We start from the raw sequence: 13,699 nt of genomic DNA on the forward strand, positions 1-13,699 counted from the left end.
ACCTCTTTATCAAAATTGCAATTTATCAGCATATTTTGTAACTTTTCATAGAAATCAGTATTTGAGCTGGGTGGGCGGTAAATTACAATGAGGCTAAAAGACATCTGTGGTGATAAAATTATTTTTAGCCCAATACATTCTAAGTCATAGTTTGCAAAGTTTATCTCCTCACATACTGTTCTTTATATACACCATAACTCCGATGACATAGATTTCATTCTTTCACGTCTATAGATTTGGTAGCCTGGTACCATGTTTGCAGCTGGTGGTAAATTAGCCTTGTATTTTTTATTTTTTATTGAATTAACCAATATTCCTGTTTTTTTTTTATTTTTTATGACAGCTGGATTTGTAGACCATTTCCCGTGTTGACATGTTTGTCTTCCGGGTATAATTAAGCTATTGTTTTGATTCGCCTTATATTCCTTTAAAGTTAGAGTTTGTGAGCTGTCACCTTCAGTATTTGACAAAATGATAGTTACTGGTGATCCGATGCCTCTCCAGCGCTTAGCACGCTGGTATCCCTACTCCAAGTCGATGGCGAAGATGTTCATGGCAGAGGTAGTGCATGCCCGGTCCCAATCTCCATCCAGCCAGCCGTCACGTCCACGTCAGGCACCGGTGTCTCCACAGCGCTCGTCGGAGAAACAAAATCACTCAGGTAAGATTGTTGCCCATTAATGTAGTTTAAATTACATAAAGAGCGTACCTGACTGTTACCAGTGATGCTTGCGCTGTGCGCGGATGTGGTGTGGGGTCTGTCTTGTTCTTGCTTGTTGAGCGAACCAGGGCACTGGTGGATGTCTCCGGAAAGCAAGAGGGTCATGGTTATTAGAAACGCGTAGCTTTGTTGTGGCTTTTTTTTTTTTTTTCTTTTTTGGTTTTAGAGCATTTTGTTGTTTGGTTGTTGGAAAGGTGCGATTGAATGAAGGTGGCGGCCAAGACATGTCTCCCAAATCCAAAATGTTTTTTTGCTTGGTTTATCAGTAGATCGGTCACAGAGGGTAGCTTTGTATTACCATTAAAATAGTGATCATCCAAATTTGGACCAGTGTCAGTATAGCAAAAGATATTTATAAGCAGCACATAGGAGAAAAGCGCTGCAGCTACACCTGTCACACCTGGTGCCGCCATCTTGACATATCCATCATTTATCTGAATCTTTAACCAGATGACTTTAAATCTGTATAGGTGGTTTATACAAAATTACATCAATGATATGTCAAGATGTTGGTCTGTCCAATAATCTAGTGTAAAACAGTGGGGGTGGATGTGATGAGTGAGTGTTGTTACACTAGATTATTGAAAAAAAGAAATTACAATCGAGTAATATGGTTATGTGACCTTATTTTCATTTCATTTCCATGTTATTGTCGTTTGTTTTACCCTTTTTATAAATGTGTTAATCTGTATAAAATGTTAAGGAAGCACCATTACGTAAGTTACGTCGTGTAAGCGTGAGGCTAAAGCTGATGGTATTTCCGGGCGCCCTCTCTCTTTCGCGGGATGTCATGGTGATGAGAGGCATGTACCAGAGTTTCTCCTTGTTAGAAGTGTCTGATGGAGTCTGTTATAATTTGATAAAGAAACTGAAAGAAGTTGAGAGTAAATCACATCACAACTGCATCATCGTGTGGGATCTCTTTTATTAAGAAGAAAACACAATGCAGACGGAAACCCACTACACTAGGAGTGAAGAACCTGCTTTACAGATTTGAAGACACATGTTTTCACACGTCACTCAGACACAGAACCAGGAAACAGGAAACTCTTCAGTTCAGAGAAACTGAAACTGAAGTGAAGTTGAGCTGGTGTGTGTTTGTGTCTCTGTATTCAAGCAATAAAATGTCAGAAGCCAGAATTTCTCAAGATGAGTTCCAGTGTTCAGTGTGTCTGGATCTTCTGAAGGATCCAGTGACCACTTCCTGTGGACACAGTTTCTGTGAGAGCTGTATTACAGGCTGCTGGGATCAGGAGGATCAGATGAGAGTCTACAGCTGCCCTCAGTGCAGACAGAGCTTCAGTCCAAGACCTGCTTTAGCTAAAAACACCATGCTGGCTGAAGTGGTGGAGAAACTGAAGAAGATTAATCTTCCTGCTGACTGTTACGCTGGAGCTGGAGATGTGCAGTGTGACGTCTGTACTGGAAGAAAACGCAAAGCCGTCAAGTCCTGTCTGGAGTGTCTGGAGTCTTACTGTCAGAGTCACCTTGAAGAACATGAGAGTTTCTTTAAAAGAAAGAGACACAATCTGACTGATGCCACTGGACGACTGCAGGAGATGATCTGCCAAACACACGATAAACTCCTTGAGGTTTTCTGCCGCACTGATCAGAAGTTTATATGTCTGCTGTGTACGATGGATGACCATAAAAACCACGACACTGTATCAGCTGCAGCGCAGAGGACAGAGAAACAGGTATGAAATATAAAGTAGACACTGATGAAATAATGTTGACACTATTTATATTGGCACCCATATGATCAGGTAACATCATCCACACTGCAGACGTCACAGAAGTGAACAGAAGCTGTAAGTGGACTTTCACTGCTGAGTGTATTTGTGCTCCGCATTGAACTTAAAGGGATACTTCACTGTTGGAAAGATGAATGTGTATTTAAATTGGGTCTTTTATGTAGTAGAAATGTGAAATTATTTTAGAAGTTGGTGCCTTCTAGACTGAGAAAAGCCAGAAAATGTATTTTTGGCTCATGTGGATGAAAGACAACAACTCCCAGAATGCACTTGCTTCGCTGCCCTACGAGGACACTCCCAAGCTTACAGAGGGCAGTATCGGAAGAAATGATACAACTAGGCTACTAGTTGACTCAAAACTGAAAAGATGCTGTTTTATCATAAAATCCCACCCCCTATGGGAGGGTTGAGAACATGCGGAACTAGCTCCTCCTACTGGCTGTAGTCTCTCGGCTCTGGACAAAAAATCCTCTGATGACGCAAAATGGCGATTTTTGCATCATCGGAGGATTTTTTCCAGACAAAAATTCCGAAATCTCTCGTCTCAGCGGGACATGAGGGAGGGAAGCACGGTCATTCGAAAATACTACAAAGTTTCTACTGATACAAAGCTTAATGCTAATCAGTGAAGTATCCCTTTAACAGAAAATATGGTGAAAATGCACAGTAAACATATTTATCAACATAAACTTTTGTAAAACAGGCTTTTAATGAAGCAACATAAAATAATAGAAAATATTCACAGATTGTTTGACAAAATATATCTCTGTCAACAATAACTTATTGTAAGTTAAATGCAGCAAAAGACAAAAACACTTTCTTTTCAATAAATCCGTCTTAGTCCATATGAACTCAGTCGTTTATAGCTTCACTTCAGGCTTTGGCTTCTGTTCTGTGTTTGCAAAATATTTGTTTTGATGGAAATGGGATGCTTGTCTTCAAGTAAATTAGAATGACTGATTCCCGATCAATATTTTACAACTGATGGCAGTTATTAACAGAAATATGGTTATGCAGCAGAAACTTTACATCTGTGTCAGTTTAACTTTTATGATACTTATGCTTGCAATGTGAAAGAGGCCTAATGCTTCATGTAAATTCAACAAGGGGGCAGAACAAGACCAGCAACTAGACAAGGCATGACTTGTCTAGTTGACTTGTTGACTTGACATGACTTATAACTCAGACAGAAGAGAGTACGGCCAGAGCAAACTCAAAACCGCATGCTCACACAACAAGACAGAGCGCACGAGAACGAGCGAATGCTCATCCTGTGAACTCACAAAAGAATACAAGAGCATGAATGTCTGAATCACGGCACAACTGAAACCAGACTAGACATGAGTGCTGGAATCCGACCATCATGATTAGAATATTACACAGACAAGAGACCGTACGCTCACACAAAGACAAGACAATACAGGAGTGTCAGGACTCACAAAACCAAGAATAAACTAGACCAAAGTGACAGAAACCTGACAGATATAGTGACAGCAGTATAAACTGACATCTCTGTTACTGATTTGTGGTGCAGAAGCAGCTGAAGGAGACGCAGAGGTCGTTCCAGCAGAGGATCCAGCAGAGAGAGAAAGATCTTCAGCAGCTGAGAGAGACTGTGGCGTCTCATAAGGTGAGTCTGGAGAAGAAGAGAAGTTTGAGAAGTCTCAGTCAGGACTCACTGAAGCTCACTGTGTGATTGTGATGTGTGTCCTAACAGCGCTCTGCACAGACAGCAGTGGAGGACAGTGAGAGGATCTTCACTGAGCTCATCCGCTCCATTGAGAGAAGCCGATCTGAGGCGACACAGCGGATCAGAGATCAGGAAGAGACTGCAGTGAGTCGAGCTGAAGGACGACTGGAGCGACTGGAGCAGGAGATCAATGATCTGAGGAGGAGAGACGCTGAGCTGGAGCAGCTTTCACACATACAGGATCACATCCATTTCCTGCAGGTAACAGAGATCTAGAAGAACAGGGCCATAGTGGACTTGAGCAAGAGACTCACAGAGAAACATTTCATGAGAGCAGAATGAGCTGTTGACTGAAGTGTTGTGTTATATAATCTAAAGGTAGATTTTCATCTAATCATATTGCTTTAAAAATAGACTACACTTGTGAATGCATTTCAGCTCTGGAAATCTCTTAGGAAACATGTCCTGAGCTCTTTCTTCTGGCAGATATATTTAGCTGCCAAACTCCACTAGTGCAAAGAACAGTTCCAAACTCCCAGAACATATAAACTTTTTCAAACCAGATTTTCCCTTCTGATTTCTTACATCATGGTAAAATTGATGGTACCAATTTTGAGTAATGTTCACCAAAGTTGCTTCAGGTGATCTTCAAATCTGATGGATATACAGTTTCATAATTGTTTGACCACACATGAGAATCTCAATCTAGATCGCATGAAACACTACCCAGATGACTCCCTGTGCGGCTTATATCACGCTGGGCTCAAAGAGCAGACAGAGGCGTGCTATTCTCTGAGTGTGTGGAGTTGGTATTCTCCAGCTGCGATTCCCCCTTCACAGTGGGTGAAGAGGAGGAGGATTCCTAATACGGTGGTCCCAGTGCTAGCACTAATTGACCTACATATTCTGGAATGGACTCCTACCCATGCTCCCACCCATGAGGTCTCTTCTTCTCCACCGGTCCCACCAGGCCTAATGGACTTTCTGGTTCCGAATAATTCCCTGGCCCTCCTTCCTCTGCTGATCCCATCCAGCCTCCTGGCTCCTGTGTTCCAACCATGGAGGTCATCCAAAGCCCTATCGTCCTCGCAAGTTCTGTCCAGCTCCTCCCTTTCTGCTGGCTTCATCCAGCTTCCAGGATTCACCACGGACTTCCGACCTCAGGCTGCGCCTCAGCCTTCCACCCCTTTTGCTCCACAGAGCTCCCATTTTTACTGCGGTTCCTCCTTCATCCTTGCTCCCACCAGATCTGCCTGTCTTTTCTATAATTCTATCATTTAAATTTATGCAGTACAGCTAAGATGATGACTGATGCATATTATTTAGATAATCTGTAACACTTTAAATTAACGTTCAATTATAAGTCATTTTTAAGTTTTTAGTCACACTCAAAACTTGACTATACGTCTATAAATTATTAATAAAAGATAAATATGTTGTAAATTATCTTAAAAAATATTAAATCGTGAAACAGATCAATAGTAGATGATTAATGTTATAAATATGTTATTAGTTGATATATTAATCACTAACAAATCATTTAAATATTTATGTTAAATTGGTTTTAGTATCATTATCTCAATAAACAATGGGTAATCATGAACAAATGATGAACAAACCATTAGTACTGTATAAATATTATGGTGACCTGGTGGGGACATGTTCAGTTCATTTAGTTTTGTTGTAGCCACATCATATTAACTTGTGGGAATGTGTAAAGTAGTGGCCTCGAGATCCAATGTTGAGGGAACGACATATTTTTCTCATGGCCATGAGTTAAATGCGTAAACAATCTGCGTGACCACAGCAACCTGGAGTTATCAGAAATATGTCTATTAGATAGTTAGACTGATCAACAAAAAGATCAAATAAAAGATCAACAAAAGATGCACAAATATGACTGTAGTGAAGGTTATTGATGAAGTGTGGAGGTGATGAGCTTTGATTTCTGTTTTCTGTAGAGTTTCCAGTCTCTCTCAGCTCCTCCTGAATCTACAGACGTAAATGACAATCCCTTCAGTTCTCTCTCCTCTTTTGATGATGGTGTGAGAGAATCTGTCCTTCAGCTGAAAGACAAACTGGAGGATTTCTTCAAAGAGGAGCTGAAGAAGATCTCTGACAGAGGTAAAGTCCTGGAGATTCTGCTCTTAGAAATGATCCTCCGTCATCTCATATCATGTAGAAGATCATATTAGAAATGTCTTAGGAACAGATGCAGGGATCATTTTCTCTTGACATGATAATCACAATCTTCACATCTGTTGATTTCCACAGTCACTTCCATCAACATTGTTCCCAAGACCAGGAACGACTTCCTACAATGTAAGTCACTAAGAAAACAAGCAGAATAACTCACTGAGTGTGTTCATGTTCTTCCTGTAGAAGGTGAAAGAAAACATGACAGAAAAGTTTTAGAGTTGATCATGTAAATGATGGATACAGGATATCTGGTAAACTGTACTGAGACACTGCTGATATATTGAACATGAAGAGTTCAGCTACACTGAATAAAAATAACACTTTATTTTAGGGTCCATAATTATGCAGTAGTTAAGCATTAACACACCCATAGTTAATGGTTAACTTTACATAAATTAAAGGCATATTTGCATACATGCCATAATGTGCCATTATTTATGAGGTAATTAAGCTTTTAACAAACCAGCAATTAATAATGAACTGAACACATATTAAGGGCATATTAGCATTATTTACAACTTCTCAAACATTTGAAGGATAAACAAGCAGAAATAAGCATAATAATAAACGGTTAGCTGAATGTACAGTAAATGCCTTGTCTGTGTATGTTCATTTTTCAATTTAATGTTGAAAGTGAGAAAACAACTCATTTAAGCCCCTTTCACAGAGAGATTCCGGAATATACACGGATAAAGTGACCCGGGATTTGACCCGGGTTCATTTGATTTTGGTTCATTCTCACTGCCAGTGATTTTCCAGAATCGGAGAGTGCGTTCACACACAACCCGTAAAAATCACGTAAAGACACGTGACATCGATGTGACTTAAGTTTGTCTTATGAGCTGCGCATTCTCTCTCTCGAAAAACCACGCTTGTGGCTTTTTTCTACGATTAGATCATAAACAGTGTTGGGTAAGTTACTTTAAAAAAGTAATAAGTTATAGTTACTAGTTACTTCTCACAAAAAGTAACTGCATTAGTAATTGAATTACATCATTACAAAAGTAACTAATTACCAGGGAAAGTAACTATTGCGTTACTTAAAAAAAAAAAAAAAGTTTAAATATAAGAAATTTCTTGGATACCCCCAACATGAAATGTTAAATGAATTAAATAGACACTAAATAGAACATCTTATTATTATTAAACATTGTACACTAATCTACACTATTTTAATCTTGCTGTGGGACAATGTGAGAGACACCATATTAACTTAAATATTAAAATATTATCACTACTATAGTGGAAAAACAAAACACAATCAATGGTTTAGAACTTTTAATATTTATTGCACAGACCACAACTGGCCAACAAAAAAAGTCTAAAAATAAATCATGCTTCTTAAGAAATGTACCAAAAATAAATAAATGGTAATAAGAAATATATATACACTAGTGCATATAATTAAAATGATAAAACTCACACACCTTTATTTTATATAAACTAATTAAAACATTGAATATGATACCAATATGCTACAGAGATTGTTCTAATGCTGAAATGTGTAATTTATTTATAAATAAAGTAGCCTATTTATGCTCGGACACATTCGGTCTCTGTCGTGTCGTGCACTATCTAGCGCGTTCTCGGACACACTCGGTCTCTCTCACGCACTGTCGAGCACGTTCTCGGACACACTCGGTCTCTCTTGCGCACTGTCGAGCGCGCTCGCGAAATTCGCCTGGCTTATGTCCAGTCCGGCGCCTCATAAACACACACACCAGAGAAAAAAACTTTGCAGCTCATATGGCTGAGAGAGAGCCTACTCGTATGAAAACCGCTTCAGTGATCTCAATTATAGTAACGCCGCATTTTTATTGACAGTAACGGTAACGGCGTTATAAAGGAGGAAATAGTAATTAGTTTGATTAATCGTTACTGAAAAAAATAACGCCGTTAGTAACGGCATTTATTTATAACACCGTTATTCCCATCACTGATCATAAACTTGCGCATTACGTACCGTTTCACAGCTGGTGAACGATCCCGGCTTCAGCGTCATCACTATGACACGGCATTATTTTGGCTTTTGTTCACACACCGCGCGTTCCGGGACTGAACACGGCAATGTTACTAGGTCCCCAACCCGGCATCGATGCCGGCATTGATCCCGGGTTGTGTTTTCCGTTCACACAGAAGGCGTTCTGGCAATTTCCTGGCAATTTCCCGGGTTCAAAGTGCTGTGTGAAAGGGGCTTTATTCATTTCAAAAACTATAATTTGGCTTTATTTTATATATGTTATGGGGTAGAAAATGGATAAATGGCTTGAATATTCGATTTCCACGTGTGGGCGGACATGAAACGCATCAACCCGGGCTATACCTCGCATCTGCACCCACATTACCCTTCAGTCTGCTTCTCTGGCACACCACCGGTTTTATTTAGCTTTCCAAGTATCAAAATCTGTGTGGCAAATCTACGTGACCTACTAGACAGCATGCAGATGCAGTTACATTGTAGTGAAGTGCATCAGTATCGAGTGAAATTGTAAATATGCAGCAGTCATAACTTTTATTTTGGACAGCACACTGAGTTTTGGACAAGGAATGAAGCTGAAATCAAATTAATTGATGCTATTGCAAAATAAAGCCGCAGAACCGTTGCACGGCTGACTCAATGGACGGTGCTGTTCATTAATGAATCTGATTCTTTGGAACGAATCGGTTGAGTGAATGATTCAATGTCCCATTGACAGCCAATTGGTCTATTCCTGAATGAATCAGCATTTTGAACGAATTGGTTGAATGAATGACTCACTGACTGAATATTAAGACGTGCTGCCACCTACTGGGGGTCTTACTCTCATAATTTAAGAATTGTTTCATTTTGTCATCAATTTCATATTTCAAAAGGCTATTCAAAATATTATATTTAAAACTTTAATCTCATAACACTATGTACTTGTAATTACTGTGTAAATCCCAGAGGTGGGGCCAAGTCATTGTTTTGCAAGTCACAAGTCAGTTTCAAGTCTTTGCATTCAAGTCCCTTGACTGCCTGGGCTCAAACTCTGATTGGCGCGGTATACATCACCTAAATGCAACAGCTCATCATACCCAGGACAGGAAGGTTGCGAGGGCTCAGGTGACTCGTTTTACCATTGCATCCAGCCCTAGAGGAGCTGGATGCATGAGGGAAAACCAGAGCTGAAACCAGTGTGTGTTCTCGTGGGAGGCAAACCAATCCACTTCCACCTGGCTGAACTCCCTCCAGATCCAGAGAACTCCATTCCTCAGGCCTCAGCCCCTGCCTCAAGAGGATGTCTGCCCCCATGCGCCAGTCTGCATAGAGGGCGAGGCCTCAGGCCCCCTTGCCGATTTATATAGGAGTCCACAGACGTGTTGTCTGTTCACACAAGAACATGATGGCCTCTGAGTTCCGGAAGGAAATGTCTCAGAGCTAGAAACACTGCCAACATCTTCAGGCAATTGATGTGCCACGAAAAATTATGGTCCTTCCATTGTCTTCTGGTGTAGCAACCCTCTATGACTGCTCCATAGCCCATGAGGTATGCATTGCGAGGTTGCGTTTTCGATACAGGGCCTTAGGACAGGAACCATGGTTTCTTCACATGACCAAAGAATGAAGGCATCTGTGCATTACTTTGATCATGCAGAATGGGTTTCCCCTCGGGGGAACTGTAGGGGTCTCAAGGACAGCAGGCCAAAAGGTACTACGTTGGATGCTGCTGCCAGAAGCCCCACAACTCTCTGGAAGTGTTTGACACTGATGGCCTGGCCTAGCTTGATGTTGGTGACCGTAGTCAAGATCTTGTCTATAAGAGCAGGAGGCAATTGTGCCTGCATTGTAACTGTAATTGAGTCCCATGCTACCACCAATTACTATATAGTTCTCTGCTGGGGGGTCAGGGGTACACTATATTGTACTTTATATATTTAAATACTTTTCAATGTTATTTGTATTATTATTCTCTAATCATTTTCATAATAATTTCATAATGTATTTTATGAAGTCAGAGTATATTGTACGTGTGTACATGTGTGCTGATGAGAGATCTGGGATGAGCTATATTTTGCTTAGAGGTATGTGTGCAATGCAACGTTCACTGAGCAGAGATGTTCCAATGATGATGAAACTTCAAATTCGTACAGTTGGTATGTTCTTTACTAGGAAAGGAATGTTTCAACTGATGCAAATGTACCACTAATGTATACACAGCGGGATAGTGGATTTTACCATGTGTAAGCATTAGGTATACATTCCATTTTTAAACATAAGTAACATGTTTTCTCAAGTCTCTCTGTGATGTATATAAGCTCAATCTTACTGTACCACCGCAGAGAAACATAAAGGCAGGATGGGGTGAAAGGAAGGAGAAAATGGAGGCATGATGGGGTGAGGGAAAGAGAAACCCAGAGAAACCGTTTACAGTTAGCATGATGGGGTGAGAGGATAGAGAAATGGGGAACAGAAAAATCTGGAATGAAGACCTCCTCTCATGTAGCCTTATACTCATATGCCTGTTTCTCTCGTATGTCTGGCACATGTTTAAATTATAAATCTCTTGGCAGAGTAACTGGTGTAGCTTCCGTGATTCAACCAAAACGGGGGAAAGCATGATTTTTAAGCCTACAATGTCTTTCAGTAGATCAGCGTGGTATGCTTGCAGTTGCAACACAGCCATTGTGTGCAAGGCATCACCAGCTAGACCCGCCATCGCGTATTCCCCGGCATTTAAGCACTATGTTTGTTTAAAAAGCATTGCCAGAGCACTTAGTGCCGATGCCTCTCCAATCGCGAGATAGTTCGTGAACCTCTCGTCAATTGAGACATCGGCACATACCTGTGTTCGTGCATCCCCTCAACATCAGCATAGTTTGCTTGCTGATGGCGATGGATGTAAGCTAAACGGGCTCTTCCATGCCTTTTCGATCTCATTGTATTGATCGGGCAGTAATGGAAGGTTCAGAGCAGTCTCTTCCCTCACGCTATCCTACAGCAGCAAAGCCTGCTGAAGAGCATTACATAACACTCACAACTCATCATACTCGGGGCAGGGTGGCTGTGAGGGCTTGGGTTGTAAATCCTCTTCACCCTCATCAGGCATCTCCTGCTCTCTTGGGCTGCCAGCAGAGCTCCCTCTGAAACCTCACCATTCTAGTCTCTGATCTGCCTCAGCGCGAGCAGGACCCGAATCACCTGGCACAGATGTCTGTCTCTCTTCCCTTGAGAAGAGGGCCAGACAAGAGTGGAGTTCCCTTTCGAAAGGGAACTAAAAATCCACTGTCCAATTTAAGTTAATTCATCACTAATTATTCAGATAGTTCAAATGGTTAAGTAAACTTCGGTTATACATATTCAAGTGGATTTTACACAAAATTAGGTAAAGACAAAATGTTCAGTAATTGTGTGGTTTTTACTCATTTTAATTGTTTAACAAGCACCAAACATTTTTTTTTACAATGTTCATTTAAAAGATATTATTCATAATTCATAATTCCTGATTCTGATATTTTCTCTCCATCAGATTATCATCAGTTCACTCTGGATCCGAACACAGCACATAAAATCCTCCGTCTGTCTGAGAGGAACAGAGTGATTAAATTCACTAGCAGAGAGCAGCTGTATCCTGATCATCCAGACAGATTTGATCATTTTGAGCAGGTGTTGTGTACAGAGAGTGTGTGTGGACGCTGTTACTGGGAGATTGAGTGGAGTGGGAGATGTGTGTTAAATTCAGTGTCATACAAGAGCATCAGCAGGAAGGGACGGGGTAAGTGTGTGTTTGGAGAGAATGATCACTCCTGGAGTTTGTGCTGCACTCCTAAAAGATTCTCACTCTGGCACAATAACACAGAGACTAAACTCCCTTTAGAGCCCATCAGCCATAGAGTAGGAGTGTATGTGGATCACAGTGCAGGAACTCTGTCCTTCTACAACATCTCTGACACACTGAGCCTCATACACACAGTCCAGACCACATTCACTGACACGCTGTACCCTGGGTTTAGGGTTTATCCTAAATCATCATTGAAACTGTGTTGATGAATCAGAATAGACTGTAGAGAGATTCTACCCATAATGCTTTGAGCTGATTTCCTGATGTATGCTGATGATCTAGTTATTCTGTCCCCTTATAGTGCTGGATTATAATAGTTGCTTCGTATATGTTCATGCTATGGTATGCAGTATGATATTACATTTAATACTAAAAAAGAGTGTGATTATGATTGTTAAAACTAAAGAGGACCTTAAGCAAAACTTTCTCTATTTTTATTTAGTTGGCTACTTTAATGTGTTAAATGTGGTAAATAAAATAAAAGTAATGTATAATTTCATGTGTTGATTGAGTGATTCAAGAAATACAATCATAATGGTCTTAAATGATCTTATATTAAGTGATCCAAGATATTCTTCCTGGTTCTGGAAGCACTGGAACTCAAGTTTGCATGTTCTTAAATAATGTTTGGTGTATGCAAATCTATGTTTGCATGTTATTCTTTTCTTTCTGTTTCTTTTACTTTGTGATATGGACCTAAGGGTCTGTAAGAACTGATTTTCCAGCTAAGACAAAACTCACCCTGCAATAAAGCAATAAAGAAATAAAACGTACCCTGGACAGAAGATCGAGAGCACATTGTCTTGTCCAAACTTATCTCCTTGTTTATATATGCATCCCCCCTATCCTTCCTCACGTCACTAAAAGTTCACTGAGATTGTCTATGTGGCGGGGGGGAAACGAGGGGGACAAGGGGGTTTCTTAAAGGATTAAATAAATGAACAAGATTGCACCATTCACACACCGACTACGCCACCCTGGGAATTTCACCCAAAGAATTAACACAGAAGGCATACACAGGTTCATATCACCGATATGAGTCCAAGACATGTCGCACATCATGTCAGGGTCATCATACAAAAATATACTTTATTGACAATTCTTAAAAGAGAACAATAGTAAAATAGTTATGGAGCACTTTGTTCCAATTCAACAGCCACTAAGGGTTTAACCCTCTGGGGTCTAAGGTGTTTTTGGGGTCCTTGAGATGTTCTGACATGCCCTGACATTTGTGCTTTTTTCAGTTGCTTATAAACATATTAATGGCAAAGGTGTAATTACACTCCATTTAGCACAATCAGGGCTACCATAATATGTTAGCAACATATATGGATGTCATATGGAGAGATTATGGTCTATTTTAATTTGGGTGTGTTTCTGTGTGCGTGTGTATTTTGCACTGTTTGTTTTTCCTTTTTTTCCTTTGATTTTCTTTGTGATTTATTTTCTATGCACGTATTATTTTGGTGATTATTTGATCGTGATTTAAAATGTTGGGCAACACCCCCCTGTACTCTCTTAGGTGTTCGTATGA

At 40.3% G+C, this 13,699-nt stretch overlaps 1 protein-coding gene and 1 long non-coding RNA gene across 2 annotated transcripts; one reads left to right on the forward strand and one right to left on the reverse strand.

Moving 5' to 3' along the window:
- Nucleotides 1-1,492: 1,492 nt before the first annotated feature.
- Nucleotides 1,493-12,957, forward strand: LOC308689942 (tripartite motif-containing protein 16-like protein). The gene is made up of 6 exons (XM_081364067.1): nt 1,493-2,418; nt 4,010-4,105; nt 4,193-4,426; nt 6,127-6,289; nt 6,440-6,487; nt 11,854-12,957. The coding sequence occupies exons 1-6, from the start codon at nt 1,846-1,848 to the stop codon at nt 12,369-12,371; spliced, it is 1,632 nt and encodes a 543-aa protein (XP_081220193.1). The 5' UTR covers nt 1,493-1,845; the 3' UTR covers nt 12,372-12,957.
- LOC308689948 lies at nt 6,668-12,661 on the reverse strand. Its single transcript, XR_014030092.1, has 3 exons — nt 11,700-12,661; nt 9,856-10,053; nt 6,668-8,419 (listed from the first exon to the last, which is right to left on the reverse strand). It is a non-coding gene; the product is annotated as an uncharacterized lncRNA (long non-coding RNA).
- Nucleotides 12,958-13,699: the final 742 nt, after the last annotated feature.

The sequence above is a fragment of the Scardinius erythrophthalmus genome (genome assembly GCF_964197995.2).
Source record: "Scardinius erythrophthalmus genome assembly, chromosome: 4".
In the NCBI taxonomy this organism is placed as follows: domain Eukaryota; kingdom Metazoa; phylum Chordata; class Actinopteri; order Cypriniformes; family Leuciscidae; genus Scardinius; species Scardinius erythrophthalmus.